The sequence below is a fragment of the Grampus griseus genome (genome assembly GCF_964374135.1).
Source record: "Grampus griseus genome assembly, chromosome: 9".
Classification (NCBI taxonomy): domain Eukaryota; kingdom Metazoa; phylum Chordata; class Mammalia; order Artiodactyla; family Delphinidae; genus Grampus; species Grampus griseus.
Genome location: NC_139003.1, coordinates 42,078,765 through 42,097,181, shown reverse-complemented (window position 1 = coordinate 42,097,181; position 18,417 = coordinate 42,078,765). Strand labels below are relative to the sequence as shown.

General features: G+C 33.6%; 1 protein-coding gene across 1 annotated transcript in view; it reads right to left on the bottom strand.

Moving 5' to 3' along the window:
• DPY19L2 (dpy-19 like 2) overlaps nucleotides 1–18,417 on the bottom strand; it is a gene marked incomplete at both ends in the record, with an annotated part of 87,420 nt that overhangs the window by 21,244 nt on the left and 47,759 nt on the right. The window contains 5 exons of the mRNA XM_082661699.1: nucleotides 8,779–8,825; nucleotides 11,244–11,315; nucleotides 12,376–12,477; nucleotides 14,495–14,575; nucleotides 18,168–18,227. Coding sequence (XP_082517825.1) covers nucleotides 8,779–8,825; nucleotides 11,244–11,315; nucleotides 12,376–12,477; nucleotides 14,495–14,575; nucleotides 18,168–18,227 — 362 coding nt within the window. The remainder of the gene's footprint in view (nucleotides 1–8,778; nucleotides 8,826–11,243; nucleotides 11,316–12,375; nucleotides 12,478–14,494; nucleotides 14,576–18,167; nucleotides 18,228–18,417) is intronic.

Sequence of the window (18,417 nt, the reverse complement as noted above, 5' to 3'; positions counted from 1 at the left end):
ATGACAAAAGGTATTCCACACAAATGGAAATGAAAAGAAAGCAGGGGTAAATATATATATATATATATAATATATTATATGTATATATAAAATCAGGTGAAACACACTAAGTTGAAAAATGTAACGAGACAAAGGAGAAAGTCACTATATAATGATAAAGGAGTCACTTCATCAAAAGGATATAACAATTCTAAATCTATATGCACCCAGCATTAAGACACTTAACTATATTAAGCAAATATTAATAGATAGGAGAGGAGAAATAGACAGCAGCACAATAATTCCAGGGGACTTAAGTATCCAATTTAACATTGGATAGATCATCCAGACAAAAAATCATTAAGGAAATGTTGGACTTGAACTACACTTTAGACTAACTGGACCTAAGCATACACACAGTGCATTCTATTCAACAGCAGCAGAGCACACATTCTCCTCAAGCACACATGGAACATTCTCCAGGATAAATCACATGTTAGGTCACAAAACGAGTTTTAACAAATTTAAGATTGAAATCATATCAAGTATTTTTTCTGCCCACAACAGTATGAAATTAGAAGTAGGAGAGCTGGAAAATTCACAAATATAATCCTGAACTATCAATGGGTTAAAGATGAAATCAAAAGGAAATCAAAAAGTATCTTGAAACAAATGAAAATAGAAACACAACATACCAAAATTTATGAGATGCAGCAAAAGCAATTCTAAGAGGGAAGTTTATAGCAATAAATGCCTACATTAAGAAAAAAGAGTTCAAATAAACAACTTAACTATGCATCTCAAGGAACTAGAAGAAGAAGAACAAACTAAGCCCAAAATTAGAAGGAAGAAAATAAACATCAGAGAAGAAATAACTGAAATAGAAGAAATAATAGAAAAAAAATCAATGAAATTAAGAGGGTTTTTTTTTTTTTTGGAAAAGATAAACAAAATTGACAAGCCTTTAATTGAACTGAGGAAAAAAAGACTCAAATAAAGAAAATCATAAATGCAAGAGAGGACATTACAACTAAATACAAAGAATCATAAGAAACTGTATAAACAATCATAAACCAGCATATTGGACAACCTGGAAGAAATGGATACTTTCCTAGAAACATACAATCTACCAGGACTGAATTGGAAGAAATAGAAACTCTGAACAGACTTAAAACTAGTAAGGAGATTGAATTAATAATCAAAAGTCTTCCAACAAAAAAACCTGCAAGACCAGATGGCTTCACTGGAGAATTCTATCAAACATTTAGACAAGAATTAATGCCAATCATTCTCAAACTCTTCCAAAAAATTTAAGAGAAAAGAAGACTTCCAAACTCATTTTACAAGGCTAGTATTACCTTGACATTGAAGTAAGACAAGGACAATAAAAATAAAAGAATATTGTAGGCCAATATCCCTGATGAATACAGATGCCAAAATCCTTAACAAATAGTAGAAACCAAATTCAACATCACATTAAAAGGATAATACACCATGATCAAGTGGGATTTATCTTTGCAGTGTTAGGATGGTTCAACATATACAAATCAATAAATGTGAAACACTACATTAACAGAATGAAAGATAAAAATCATGTGCTCATCGCAATAGAGACAGGAAAGGCATTTGACAAAATCCAAAACCCCTTCATGATAAAAACAAAAAAAACTCTCAACAAATTAGGCATAGACAATACAATACAGGCAATATATGACAAGCTCACAGCTAACTTCACACTCAATGGTGAAAAGCTCAAAGTTTTTCCTCTAAGATCAGGAGCAAAACAAGGATGCCCACTCTTGCCATTTATCTTCAACACAGTACTAAAAGTCCTAGCCAGGGCAATAAGGCAAGAAAAAGAAACAAAAGGGATCAAAGTCAGAAAGGAAGAAATAAAATTGTCCATGTTTGCAGTACCTAGAAATAAATTTAACTGAGGAGGAGACAGACTTGTATACTGAAAACTGTAAGACACTGATGAAAGAAATTGAAGAAGACACAATTAAATGGAGAGATACCCTATGCGTTTGGTTTGGAAAAATTAATGTTGTTAAAATGTCCATACTACCCCAAGTGATCTACAGATTCAATTCAATCCCTAACAAAATTCCAATGACATTTGTCACATATATAGAAAGAACAATCTTTTTTTTTTTTTTGCATTGCAGTATGGGTAAGAATTGCTTTATGAAAATTCATTTATATATACATGAGTGTGCCTAAGAACAATCTTAAAATTCATAAACCACAAAAGACCCTGAATTTCCAAAATAATCTTGAGAAAAGCAGAACAAAGCTATAGGTATTACATTTCCTGATTTCAAACTATATTACAAAACTATAGTAGTCAAAACAGTGTGAGACTGGCATAAAAAAAGACACAAAGACCAATGGAACAGAAATAGAGAACCCAGAATTAAACCAATGCATAAACTGCCAATTTATCTTTGACAAAGGCACTAAGAACATGCACAGAGAAAGGACAGCATTTTCAATAAATAATGTTGGGAAAACTGGACAACCACATGCAAAAGAATGAAATTAACTCTTATCTTACACAACTCACCAAGATTGAGTAGAAATGGATGAAAGGCTTAAATTTAATACTTTAAACCATAAAACTACTATGAAAAAACAAAGGGGAAAAGCTTCTTGACAGTGGTCTTGGTAATAACTTTTTTGGACTTGACACCAAAAGCACAAGCAACAAAAGCAAAATTAAAAAAGGGTGACAATATCAACTTAAAAGCTTTTGCACAAAAAGGAAATAGAATGAAAAAGAAACCTACAGAATGGGGGAAAATATTTGCAAACTGTGTACCTGATAAGGGGTTAATATCTGAAGTATCTATATATAAGGAACTCATACAACTAAATGGCAAAACAACAAAAAAAATCTGATTTTAAAATGGCAAAAAACCTGAACATTTTTCCAAAGAATATACATAAATTGTCAATAAATTGTCAACAGGTACATGAAAATGTGCTCAACATCATTAATTACCAGGGAAATGCAACTCAAAACCACAATGAGATATCACCTCATGTCTATTAGAATGGCTATTATCAAAAAGAAAAGAGATAACAAATGTTGATGAAGATGTAGAGAAAAGGACTGTTGATGGGAATGTAAATTGGTATAACATTGTGTAAAACAGTATGTAGGTTCCTCAAAAAAATAAAATAGAACTACCATATGATCAAGCCATCCCACTGCTGGGAACACATCCAAAGGAATAAAAATCCATATTCTGAAGAGATATCTGTACTTTCTTGTCCATTGCAGCATTATTCATCATAGCCAAGATATGGAAACACCCTAAGTGTCTGCTGATGGATGAATGGTGTATTTCTAAAAGCACTGCTGTTGGTCCTTCTAAATCTTAGATCCACCACTTTTGGAACCCTCACCCTGTGAGAGAGTCACAGGATTCTCAAGGCACTTGTCTCCTGCTTCTTTTGACTTACAGCTTACAAAGGGAGAGATACTCCAATATCACAAAGGCATAATTGCTTCTATTAAAAATAACCATGTTTTGGGGAATGGGCTTAAAGGAGAGATGTGAGGTCAGAAACAGCCAACAAAGGGGAGCAGGAAAGAAAAGTACCTAAAATAATAGACCTAAAGAGTAGCACTGGTACCCTTAGAAGTTGCCAGGAACCAGATCTTTTGGTGGAGTCACTGTCATTCATTAAGGTTATGTAATCATCTCTACTGTGCAGAAGAGAGTGGAGACTGCTAGACCAACAGAGAGGTGTGAACCATAGAGCATATGCAGAGGAAAAACCAGGGAGTTGAGAATTCTTGATAAGAAACCATAATAGAGATTGACCATGGATTCCAGGCTGTGTCAGAAAGCAAACCGGGAATGCTGATTAGATTACAGCAGTTGACATCTTGGCGCCTTGAGGCAGCTGAAGAACAAACAGATTTAGTGAGCGGGGAGAAGAGGAATGCAAGCATGTGGATAGCAGGTGGGATTTCTTAAAAGGAGCAGTTTCAGGCAATGGCAAGGTCTGGGCTGTGACCACAGAAGCAGAATTGGCAGCATGCAGTTCACCCACTGTCTTCTTCAGGGAGCCTTGCAAATAAGACAGGCTTCTGTTAAGGACATTGTTTAGATTCCAAATTAAAAGTGCCTTATAGCCACCAAATATTAGAGTGTTATTGTGAAGGGATGTGGGGAGATGGCTTCAGGTCATATGCTTGATGGTCACCTGGCACCTTCCCTGAAGCACTTAAACCTGAATACAAAAAACTACTGACCTATATTATCTTAGGAGGTGTTCTATTTAAGAATAATTTCTACCATTATGCCATGAAGAAACTAAAATCACTGTCTCAATTCAAAATGTCTTTCTGTTGCTGACATCCAATTCTTACAACCTTGGTTATTTTTCAATCTTGGATGAAATGCCTGTCAAGATCTCCGTTGGCCTATTGCAAGATGATTTCCCATTGGTTGTTGGTTGATTTGTTTTTTCAGTCAACCAGAGGTTTGGCTGTGGGATTTAGCTGAAAACCCAGGGACTGATTTGGAGAAGTGAAGATAACAAGTAGGAACTGAAGTCCCAAGCACATGGCTGTGAAAGGCAGCAGAGTGAAGAGTTAAGATCACTGGCTCGGTAGTCAGATCTGGCATCAAACTCAATCTCCACCTGCCAGTTGAGTAGAAGAATCCCATTCTCAGTGTTGTCTTCTGTACTATGGGCTAATAATGTCTACTTTGCAGACTTTTTTTACAAAGATTAGACAAGATCAATTATGTAAAGCACTAAACACAGTTCATTAAACTGTAACATTAGCATTAAAAAATAAAATAAAATAACCATGTTTTATTAGAGCAATCTTTTCACAGTGTACTCTTGGGAGACAAAAACCTTAACCATCACACCGTGCAACCTGGTGATTTTACCTATTGGAAGAGACACCTCTAGAAAAACTCTCTTCAACCTTGCTGGAAGGACCCCTATCAGGTACTGCTAACCAACCCTTATGCCACCAGAATCCAAGGAACAGACTCTTGGATTCATGCGACACACCTAAAGAAAGTACAGAACCCTGACTGGACCTGCACATCATCTGGTGACTTGAAAGTAAAGATTTCCCAGAACTGACGTAGATGACATCTGATGAGACAGCTTTCCCAGGATACCCAGGCCAGGACTGTTGGAAGTTTGTCATCAAACTTTTAAGGATGACATAACACTTCAGATGATCACAGATATTTAGTATCTTGATAACATATGAACTTTAGATAAAAAAGTGCCTGTGAGTTCTCCCTCTCACCCCTCCTTGTTACTCGCATGTGACCTCAATAGGTTTCCAATCTGTGCACTTTTCCTCTGATGTGAGACACTACACTCAGGAAAGGTCCTTCCTGGCACTGAGGGACAAAAAGCTGCTGAAACTAGAAAACCTGACTCTTGATCAATGATGCTTTCAGAGAAAGGTCTTGATCAAAAGGGGGAAAGTAAAAAAAAATAATAAATAGAAATCTCAATTAAATAGAGTTGGAGACAAGAAGGAGGAACTTTCATGCCCTGTAACAACAGCAGAGTCCAACAGGAAGAAGGAGGATTCCTCTTCTTTCCTGGCAAGGATTCAGCCAATGAAAAGCCATGGACTTTTGGTTTACTATAGCTCTCCCAACTTCGTTTTCCCCTCTATGAAAGTCGTTGCTGTGCAGGGACTTGCATGTGGCTCACCATGGTTATAAACCTCAAAGTGCAATCCTCTGCTGACCCCCAATAAACCCATCTTTGTTGGAGAAATATCTGGCAGTCCATTTGTTTTAGGGCAACTATGAATAAAGAAAATGTGGCACATATATGCAATGGATTATTATTCACCCATAAAAAACAAGGAAATCCTGTCATTTGCAACTACATGGATGAACCTGGAAGGCATTACGCTATGTGAAACAGGGCAGACAGGGAAAGACAAATATTTTATGGTATCACTCACATGTGGAATCTAAAAAAGACCAAAAAAAAGTCAAACTCAGAAACAGAGAGTAGACTGGTGGTTGCCAGGGTCTGGGGACTGAGGGTAATGACGTGATGTTCTTTAAAGGGTACAAACTTTTAGTTATAAGATGAAGGAATTCTGAGGAAGCAATGTACAGCATAGTGACTATAGTTAATAAAACTGCATTATATACTTGACATCTGCTAAAAGCGTAGCCCTTAAGTGTTCTCACACACACACAAGGTAACTCTGTGAGGTGTTGGATGTGTTAATTAACTTGGTTGTGGTGATCACTTTACAACATATATGTATATCAAATCATTGTATTATATACTTTATATATACACATATTTATTTGGCAAAAAATGAAAACTATGAAAGAGAATATGGGGAAATACTTCTACGATTTTGATGTGAAGTGTTTCTAAGCACAGAAGTTAACACAGAAAACAGAGCAAGTGTACAGCTGTGATTGTATATGAATTTTAAACTTCTATAAAGCAATGACCATTAATAAACTATATATTGATATCCTAGAATAAACTATGTTATAGACATAATAGACAAAAGATTATTGTCTATAATATAAAAAGACACCACAAATCAATTTCCAAATGGTCAAAAAGAAACGCAGGGCTTCCCTGGTGGCGCAGTGGTTGAGAGTCCGCCTGCCGATGCAGGGGACACGGGTTCATGCCCCGGTCCGGGAAGATCCCACATGCCGTGGAGCGGCTGGGCCCGTGAGCCATGGCCGCTGAGCCTGCATGTCCGGAGCCTGTGCTCCGCAACGGGAGAGGCCACAACAGTGAGAGGCCCGCGTACCGCAAAAAAAAAGAAAAAAAGAAAAAAAGAAACACAAATAGCCAACAGACTTATGGAAAGATGTAAAACTTCACTGGCAAAGACTTGTAAGGTGAGTTACTTTTAAAAAAACTATCAGTTAGAAAATGTTATAAGTTTAATAACAGTGGTGTTCATGGAGATGCAGAGAAATGGACACTCTCACCATTATAAGTTCTCAGTATCCATCAAATTATAAAAATTCATACCTTATGGTCTAGCAGTCCCGTATCAAATATTTCAAATATTCAATATTTTAAATACTGAAATAAGTGTTCAAATGAATGTGTACAAGGATGTTAATTACTCATAGCACTGGTTGTTATGACAAAAAGGTAAATATAATCTAAATGTCCACTGATGTGGGAATGGCTAATTACATGATAGTCACTCATGATGCTGAACAATAAAACGTGGAGACTACCACAACGTATGAGGAAGATCTAGGCAGATGCCCAAGACACGCTGTTACATAAAAGTTACAGAATAATACCATTTAAACAATACATTGGGTTTTCAGAAGTGTTTTCTGGAATGATACATACAAAGCCACTTACAATCAGCACTAATTGAGGAGTACACTGAAGAGAGGGGAACATTTCCCCTTTTCTTGATATACTATTTTTTCTGATTGTATTACTATAAGCATATAGTTGACTCCTGAACAACATGGAGGTGAGGGGCGCAGTTGAAAGTCCGAGTATAAGTTATAGTTGGCCCTCCATATACTTGGTCCCTCTGTATCCCGGGATTCAACCAACCACAGATCTAGTAATAGTGTAGTATTTATTATTGGGAAAAACATCTGCAAATAAGTGGACCCATGCAGTTCAAATCCATGTTGTTCAACAGTCAACTGTATTATTTTTGTGATTTAAAGGCCACTCTGCCCATAGCCATCACTTTCAGGAATGTAATCGCCAAAAAGGACCTCCTAACTTTGAGCGAAGTATCTTCCTTCCACCAATTGGCTCCCTCAAGTCTGTCATCTTGCACATTATACTCTCTCAAATGTTTGAAGACAGCTGCCATGTACCCCTCAATCTTCTATTATTCAATTAAATATCCCAGGTCTTTTCATGCATTCCTTAAGTGAACAGTTTTCAGGGCTCTAAAAACATTCTTTTTAGAATGTCAAGACATGTTCCCCCAGGCTCCATCTGACCAGAACAAAGTAGAGTGGATCTACTAACCCTCTTGATTTGGAAACAATTTCAACAAACAAGATGTTACCATTTCAACCATAAGATTCTAATTAGCTCTTCTGGCTACCATACAAAACTGTTTACTGAAAATATAAGCATGGGGTACAGGGTTCATGGAAACTCTATTCTATCTTCAGAATTTTTTCTGTAAATCTAAAGCTGTCCTAAAATAAATTTTATTAAAAATAATCCATCTAATGAACATATCTACAAATATAAAATGTAATCTGGGTAAAATTTTCCTCAGAAGGAAGTTTTCTTCACAATTCTCATGTCCTATAGCAAAGTGTGATTTGAGTTATATTTTGCTCATATTTATCCCATAATTCTAGTGACTAAGAAAACTACAAAGAAATGCAATAAAACAAGCAGTTTTAACAATAATGTAGGAAAAGTTATTTCATGAATATTCAGAAAAACAAGTATGTTTTCTCTGAAAGTTCAAAAAAAAAAAAAGAATCGCCAAAATAAAACTTTAGCTTACTTCTGTTTACTGACTTTAAATTGTAGTGGTATATTAAAATTAAACTAAATCAATTTAAACTTTGAGTTAATTCACAAATATAAACCCTTCAAAACAAGTCCAAATGCATAAAAGAGAGACAGCCATAAGAATAATACATTCGGTCTTTTTTTTTAAGAAGACATCTAAGTTTGGTTCATGTTTCCTGTTGTAATCATAATGCTTAAGTTTAATGTATATTCATTTGAAAAACTGATATTACAGTAAGTTATTTAATAACTGAATATAGTATGGTTTAAAAACAACTATGAAATAATTACCTCAGATAAGTGTTTGCAGATAAGACACGTAAAATATCACGAAAAGCCTGTGAATAGAATCAAATCGATGAAATTTCTAAGGAATTAAGTGATGTTTAAAATGTCCTGATTCATTAACAAAAATACCCCCACTAGAAAGAAGTATTTTTATTGTTAAAATGAGTCCTCAGAAACAGTTTAGTTCCAGCTCTACCTCAGGCAAAAGTTGTAACCTCCTTTTCTATTAAAAAAAAAAGTTTTGGAGTAAATCTTTCAGCTCTAAAATTCTAAGCTTTTTATATGTGGATAACTTCTTACCAGTGTTTAAGTTTATATTTTACTGGGAGGCAGGTGGGTTGTGGGGGACTGGTTTCCACAAAGGAGGCAGCTTCCTCCAGGTACTTTCAGAGACTATTTTATCTTGACCTTCTAAGCGAATTAGGAATTTCTCTCTATCTACACAGTCTATATGCCTGCTTCACTCAAACTCCTGATTATTATAAAATTAGCTATGGCGTATCTGCTTCCCTGATCTACCTCAGCCTGAAGTGACTGCTACAGAAGGCTTAAGAGCACTTATCAAAATGGGACTTCCCTGGTGTACCAGATGATGATGAGAGAGGGAGAAGTGAAGGCAAAAAATGTGGAAGATAACTTTGGCCAAAGAGGTTTTAGCAGCAATTACACACAACTTAAGAAATTTACAGGGAACTTAAAATTTTGCACTCTGCATGATATGTGGCTTATAACCCACAGATAAACAATGAAAAAATACGTAATAAAATTTCGACTCTAATGTTAAATTAAATCTAAGTTTAGAATTTTTAACTTCTCTCATTGATTCAAGGGCATCTGGCATGGACGAATGTTTCAAATAATGAAAATGAGATTATCAGTCTTTTTGGCAAGCAAAAGCCTATTCAAAGGTATAGATAACCGAATATATGCATTTATAGGAGACTAAGATTCAGTAGTGTTACAGGAAATCATACTAGACATGCCTTCCTCCTTTCCTTCTCAGAAGTGATTTCACACAAGTGAAAAGTTAAATGAACATCAGAAGTAGCCCTGAGGTGGAAAATAAGCCATAATAGGACAATTAAAGACTGAGGTGTTTATGTGGATGCAGAAAGGAGTTAAGCTTTAATGGCTGCAGGGATGTGTGTGTGTGTGTGTGTGTGTGTGTGTGTGCATGCGTGAATGCATGCGTGAGTGCGCCTGCTACTGCACGTGCACGGTTTGAGCTGTGGTATGTTTGGGGGCTAGTATGATGTTTATGAGTCTTAGATCTTGTATCTTTATTTTTAAAATAGTTAATAGTAGATCTAGTTATCATTTTCTCCTGTGCTAGATATCTCCCCTCTGAACAGTTAATTCTTGCATTAGTCCCCCCCCAAGTGGAGCCTTGTAAGAAAAACACAAATTGCCATGATGGAATAGAGAAATAGGCTAGTGGAGAAAATATGCAACTTGAGCTAAGTAGGGCCAAAGCAATGGAAAGCAGCAAACCTGTGTGTAGTTTACCCATTTGTATCTATCCTGACTCTTTCCACATGGTCCCTAGAGAACTGGATCAAGGGTGAAACAACAGAGATGTACAGGGAGATGCCTTTCTCACTCATAAATTATTCATCTTCTATGTGAAAACAAAGGAATGAGAAATGTGGGAACTGGAAATACATAGGGAAGATAGACAATTTGACTTTAAATTTAGAACACTGGCTTCAACAGAATCACACTTCGTATGACAGTAGAGAAATCATGTTATTGCTATCTGCTTAAAAGCATAAAATACATACTGACTTAAGGCAGGACAACTTTTAAACAATAAAAACAAAGATGGTTCAAAATTGCTAAAAACTGAGGACCCACTGTCTTTAACCAGACTTTTGGATAAACTACTCCCAGACCAAGAAAATCTTCCAGTGGTATTTTAAACATTATTTCTTCTACTGTGATAACATTTTGGTTTTTTGTGAACACAGTGAACAGTAGAGAATGATATTTTACTGGCTATACAAATTTCTCCTGTTCATGTCTCAAAATGGATCAAGACTTTTTTGAATGTGCTTTATATTTGAAAGATACCAAAGTGGTCATTGTACTTTTCTTTTTTAGTACCTATAACAATTGCAATTATTTAATCATTTGGGAAATTATTTGCTGAATGTTCCCCCCGGCTCAGACTGTGAGTTTCAAGATAGGGCTGGGCTTGTTTTATTTATCTCAGTGTACCTACTTTGTTAACGTAGTTCTTAGAACATGGTAACTGACAAATTTCTTTCGAAAGAATGAGTAAAAATATCTTTTCTAATGTGGCTTTCAGAAAAACACCCACATAATACTAGATAAAGAAAAATCTGAATAAAAGAAGTTTTTTAGGGAAGGAAGAGTTCATCCTAAAAGTAAGACAGAATTCTGAGCTATTAGCATTAATCTAAGTCCTTGTCGTGAACCCAAAAGCAAGTGAAAAAAATTTTAAATACCTTTTTAAAGATAAAATAAGTAATCGCAATAACGATTGGAAGCAACAATGTCTCTGTGTATCTCAGCGGCGTCTGAAATATAGCAAATTATTCAAAATAATTATTTATTAAATTTTACATTAAATGAATAAAAATGTATGTCAATTTGAGTGTCACAATAAGATTTCATAAAGGTAAAAGATATCTTTGTCATTAACAGACTATATATTTATTGAGTTTCATGTTCTAATACAAGAATCAAAAATATAAAATAGTTACACAAATATATCAAATAGTTTTAATGATAAAAACTATTAAAATTAGCTATGGATATTATTTTTTCCTTTCTTTTGGCTTTATCTTTGCTTTATTTATATAATAGTAAGTTTAAAATGCGTGTTTACTGATCCCTGGGCCCTAGATTATCATTTCCTGGGCTGCAAATTCTATTATTTTCATTTGTGAAACTACAGAACTAACAATGAAGAAAGTTACATTAAGTAATTACTGTAAGTATGAATAAGTAATAAAATAATAGCAGCAGCTAAATAATTCTCATGAATTGTGATAAAGAGTGATTTACCATGTAACAAAATCATATATTTCTTGAAGGCAGGAATCAAGTAATTTTACTCTTCATAGTCCGACTACAAACTGCCTCACAGATAATTAGTGGTCAATAATTGTTTTTGAATAAATGTATGACTGATTGGATAGATAAGAGAATAATAGATGATTAGTAGTATATCTTTCTTGGCAATGTCTTATTTTAAAAGTTTGTAATATTTGGGATATTAAGTGAAAAAAACCCTGAATTTTTAAAAAACAAAAACAAGAATTTGGGTTTATATTTCCTGAGTGGTCCTCCAACTGACCCAGATTATTAAAAGTAATTGAACTGTAGTAACAGTAATTGACTATGGGTCATACAGTATGTTAGGCACTTGCCCTGGTAGGGGCCATTGTTTACTGATTTTACACATAAGAAACCAGGTGAGGAAGGCCATATAATTAGCAAAAGTTACCGTAAAAAAATGATAGAGTAAGTAAATTGGGTGTTTCTGAATAAAACTTTTGAGTTTCAGATTAAAGGGAAAACTTAAGAGCAAGAACCCATCATACCTGTAGAGGAGAAAAAAAGAAACATTCATACCGCTTTTTCCATGAAGTCAAATTCAGGAGCACAGGTGTAAATTAAAGTATCAAAATCTGTATATCTTAAGATTCTGGCTGCAATAAGGTCACTCAGGCCAATCTGGAAGAAAATAAAAACAAATTAAAATTACACAAATAATTATAGTTAATAATAATTGGTTTGATGTAATAGTAACAAAGTCTACAGAGAAGATAAATCCAAGGTACATGGATGACTCTCCAAAAAAACAAAAAATACAGTGAATCACATTATGCGCTGAATTATGAAGAAAATTGAAAACAAACAGAAATAGCAAGAGAAATGAAAAGGAAAAAGAAGTTCAGAAAAAGCAAGCAGAGAAGGTGATAATGTAAAGAATGAGCTAAAATCAACATTTGCTGGGCACAAACCACCATGCAGTTGATCATGAGATTTTATAATCAGATCACTTACCAAGAAAAAACCAATTTCAGTTAACTCCTTTCACCACACATTGTAAATCATGAACAAATTTTCCATGCACTGTCATTTTTCACAAAGCCTCATACATTAAGCACAATTTTTGGTGCTTCTTGAATTTTTCAGACATACATTCAAGCCATTAACTATGAGAGTTATTCTTCAAGAGAATTACAACAACTATACATACTCCTTTGATTTAGTTACTTGATCTCAAAGAACTTTAAAATAAACACCACCAACAAAATCCAATGTAGAGCTATTTTCTACTGATTATTTATTACCTACTTTGGTGAGACAATTGTTTTTATACTGCATTCTTAGAAGGCCAGATAAAGAAAAATGTTTGGCATGTAAAACATTAACTCAAACTACTTTAAAAGGACATAAATTATTATATATCAACTTTGATGATTATCTATGGTTTTCATTTATTCATGATTCCCCTTATCTACCAGTAGCAAGGATAATTTACAGTTAACTTTATTTTTCTAATTTAGAATAGGCCTGGTGACTAATTACAATTTAACCAAGCCACTTTAGTTTCAAGTCTTTCTCACAGCTGTCACACAGAAGTCACTTAAGAATACCAAGGTGTGTGTGTGTGTGTGTGTGTGTGTGTATGTGTGTGTCTTAGGATTTGTAAAGAGCTGGGTGACAATGTGGAGCAAGGCAAGAAAGAAAATAACAGACCAACTTAATAAATAACTTAGGAGGCCTAAATAAATTTACCATAAAATGTATACCCCCTACAGAATAAAAATTTAAGAACAACAAATAAACCTAATAAACCACTCTGCAGATCTAACAATAAATGGCAAATAAATCCTTACATTTTGAAATTTTATTTAACATGAACATGTATGCAGACTCAATTCTCCTGGATAGTGACAGCATTTGACATTTTAAGAGAATAACTATCTATAATCCCTTGTTAAAGTTGAAGCAATTTCAGCATTAGACAGAGTCCTAATTGGAGAGTACTACATAAGGTAAATTTCAGAGTAGATTATTGTATGATACACTCATCTATCCTCATATCCAAACAGAGAGTGCTGAAAAATCAAAAGTTAAAATCATGCATTGTTTTCTATTCCCAAAACAAACTAGTAAATAGGAACTTTTGCTTTGAAAAGGGCCATTATTTGAGGTATTAGCCTTAAAACAGACAGAAACAACATGCATGAGGGATGTGGTCCATATATTTTCCAGAAGTTGAAAAGACAGAGAAGTTTTATCATTCTCTTTATACAAGAAAAACTTTAAAAATATCAAATCACATCTTAATTTTAATCTATAATTATAAATAAAATTATATTGAGATCTTGACTTCTATATTGCAAAGCTGAGTACAGACTCTTCATATGTTAACATTTACAATGAATTAATAACTTATTAAACAAACTACTTGTATTTTAACCAAAATATAAACAACTACTTAACATATTTTTTTTCCTAGAAGGCTAAGTCACCATTCATTGATATACTTTCTTCTTAGTGGGTTGAAAAGATCTGCAGGGTATTAGTACTGACTCTGCCAATAACTAGTTTGGGACCTTGAAGAAGTCACTTAACCTCTATAAAATGAAGAGGTTTCATTTAAAAATAGATGGTTTCAAAGTCTTCATCCAACTAAATATGTATATAAATTCTAATGTTTTAACCAGAAAGTACTTACATGGTCTGAAACACCTAAAATTTTAGATGTCAGAAATTTCAGAATGATTGTCCCACAAAACCAAGCACTTCCTTGAATTATCTAGAAAATAAACAAAATAGATATAAGTCAGAAGACCAAAAGGCCCTCCTCCTGGAAATTAAACCTCTTATTAGTAAGTCTTGAGTGAAAGGGAAATACAAACTCAAAAAAAAATTTTTTTAAATATGGTTATGAAAACTACATATTAGAAACTAAGGGATGCATGTAAAGCAATGATCAGAAGAAAATTCATGGCCTCATAAACTTTTATCAATAAAAATGAGAGTAAAGGAAATAAATGAAAAGCTGGACTCAAATATCTAGATAAAGAACAACAAAATAAACAAAAACACATGAAAGGAAATATTCAAGAGAAGAACAGTCTATTATATTTAGACCTATGTGCATCCATTTTGTTGTCCTTTACTTCTTCTGGATGTTCTAACATTCCGTCTCTCATCATTTACTTCCTGTTTCAAGGATTTCTATTAATCATTATTTAAGGGTTGCTCTGCTAGCAACAAATTCTTAGTTTTCCTTCATCTGAGAATATGTTTTACTTTCCCCTTCATTCCTAAAAGACACTTTCATTGGATATATAACTTGTGGTTGACAATTCTTTCCAGCACTTGACAAATGTTGTGCCACCTCCTTCTGGCTCCCATAGTTTCAGATGAGAAGTCTGCTGTAAATTCGAATCAGTTTTGCCCTAAAGGTAATGCATCATTTCCCTCTGTCTGCTTTCAAGACTTTTTCTTTGCCTTTCGTTTGCAGAAGTTGAATTATGATGTGTCTTGGCATGGATTTTGTTGGCTTTATCCTACCTAGGATTAACTCAGTTTCTTGACTCTATAGAGTTACGTCTTTTACCAAATTTGGAAAGTTCTCAGCCATTACTTCTCTTTTTTTTTTTAACATCTTTATTGGAGTATAATTGCTTTACAATGGTGTGTTAGTTTATGCTTTATAACAAAGTGAATCAGTTATACATATACATATGTCCCCATATCTCTTCCCTGTTGCATCTCCCTCCCTCCCACCCTCCCTATCCCACCCCTCTAGGTGGTCACAAAGCACCAAGCTGATCTCCCTGTGCTATGTGGCTGCTTCCCACTAGCTATCTATTTTACGCCATTACTTCTTCAAATACTTTTTCAGCCCCACTCTTTTTCCTCTCCTGTGGAACTCGCACAATACAAATATTAAATCTTCTATTATTGTCCCACATTTCCCTAAGCCTCTATCATTTTTTTCCAGTTACTTTTCCTCTGTTGTTTAGATTGGGTAATTTCTATTATTCTATCTTCAAGTACACTGATTGCTTTCTTTGTTATATTCATTCTTCTATGAAGCTCATTCACTGAGTTTTTTATTTAAGTTACAGTATTTTTCAAGTTATTATTTTTTTTTAAATTCCCAAGTTATTCCTTTTTTTAAAAAAAATTTTTGATTTCTTTGGTGATATTTTGTTTGCTTCTAGAGTACTTATAATTGCTCACTGAAGTATTTTTATGATGACTGCTTTAAAATTCTTGCCAAATAATCCCAACATCTTACTCATCTGGGTGTTAACATCTCTTTATTGCCTTTTCTCATTCAAGTTGTAATTTTCCTTATCCTTATTACATGATAAATGCTTTTACACATTTAAAAAAAATTTAAATTTCAAAAATATTAGATTTATTCAGATACTATGTATTTTTTTCTCCCTAATATATATAGCATATTTTCAAAAATATGTTTTTTGTTTGTTGCCAAAGAACAGAAATGCAATTAACTTTTGAATATTAATCTTATACCTAGCCATGTTATTGAATTTTTATAATTTCTTATAATTATTTTGTTTTACATGTAAATAATGATATAATAAATTTTGATTTTTCTTTCCATTTCTTTTCTAATCCTGTTATTTACTTTCTTGCTTTTACATGTTTGAACCTTTAATAAAATGTGAAAAAACATATTTATCTTGATCTTCATAAATGGAATACTCCAAATATCTCTCCTGCAAAACCAATGACTGCTGAAGAATTTTATTGGGTTAAGTAAACTCCCTGTTATTTCTTCTGTGCTAAGAGTTTTTATCATAAATGGGTGTTTAATTTTATGAAATTTATTTTCTGCATCTAATGAGATGATCATAAAGTATTTTTCTCCTTTAATTTGCTAGTGTGACAATTTATATTTATAAATTTTCCAGAAACATCTTTGCATTCGTGGGATGAACCCAATTTGACAAGAATGGATTATCCCTTTTTCCTACAAAAACAGGTGTTTTTGTAAGAAAAAGTGCTATTTCACAAAATAGCTTTGCTATTTCTTTTTGACGGTCTTCCAGAAAAAAGACATAAAAAGCCAGAATGTTTTCTGTGTTGTTCAGATGACTACCATGACTAATTTCTCCCTTTTGCAAGAGATTGATGGTATTAATTATATCAGTTTTAAAACGTAAGTATAAGCTGAACATTCAATATATCTTAACTGTTCTCTCCTTAGATTTTTGTTTCTTTGAAATTCTTGACTTGAAAGCTTTTTATTCTTTGCAGTCTAAAACTGAAAATATTTAAGACAATAAAATTTCCTCTGAACACAACTTTGGCAGAATTCCCTAAACATCCACAGATACTGCTCTATTTGTTGTCATTTTTCAGTAATTTGTAATTAAAATTTTGACTTCCTTTTGAGTTAAATTATTAAATAAAAATCTTTAAATTTTCTGTTGATTTCTTGGTTTAATCTTTAAAAAAACAAGCTTTGCCAATTGTTCTGAAGAAAAAAAATCAAAATATTAGAAGGGTCATATCATTCAATAACAAGTGTATTTTCACCATAGGGTATGGGAGAATGCTTCCAGCAATAAGAAACTGGCAACTCATTCCATTTTGTTTGTTTATATTCTGAGTGGCTATCTACCCTCTTATCATTTCCAGTTTTACCATACCAATATATAATATGTAATCACAGAGTTCTTTAATATGGTAGATTTTATTTTTTAGTAGGAGTACATTAAAGACCTAGAGAAAAAGAATGTCATCTGTCTGATACTACGAGAATTAGTCATTGCAGTGCCTACTTAATAAGGTACTTATTTTACTTTGTAACGTAACATACAAATATAGAGATAACATGGGCCATCCATTTGTACATTTGCAAAGAAGTCAAACAAAGATCAGGTAGTGGCTGAGTTGAAATAAAAAGGAACTGGGAGATTGTAGGGAAAATGTTAAAAGGACAAAAATAATAAGAGTCTAAAGTTGGAAGCCAAAGGAAAGATAGATGATGGATAAATGTAGAGAACAGAAAAAGGGAAAGTGGGGACAGAACTACGGACTGAGTTATTTTGAAGAGAAGGTTAGTAAATGTAAAGAAAGAAACTCAAAGCAAATAGAAAAAAAAATTAAAAGCAAGGTAGTAGGGTATATCAGAAGGAAAAGTAAAGAAGAAAGGTCTGAGGGTAGTGCTGAAATAAATGAACTAACTTCTTGAAAATGACTTGTAGATATTGCTAAGGAGTGTTTCCCACCTTATGTAAGTAGCTATTTATAACATTTACTAACTATAAATCATTCATTTTTAAAGCATATTATCTGTATTCAGTTTATAGAAATAAAAAAGGATTTGAAGAAATTGTGTTAAAAATGTTGACCCTTACCCAAAAGTGGAGTTCAGATGCATCCAATCTTTGAATTTTATTTCTCCTTAGAATTATCACCTAAAATGCATATGACATAAAATGACACAATCAAATTAAATTAACTTTTTAAAAATTACATTTCAAAAGTTACACAGCCACCCCCTTCCATCTTGGCTATCACCAGACATTTTCCTTCTTAATTGTTGATTTTTCTGAATTTGGACATGGAAAATTTCCTTGGGGTGAAAGCCAAATGCTTTGTGTACCA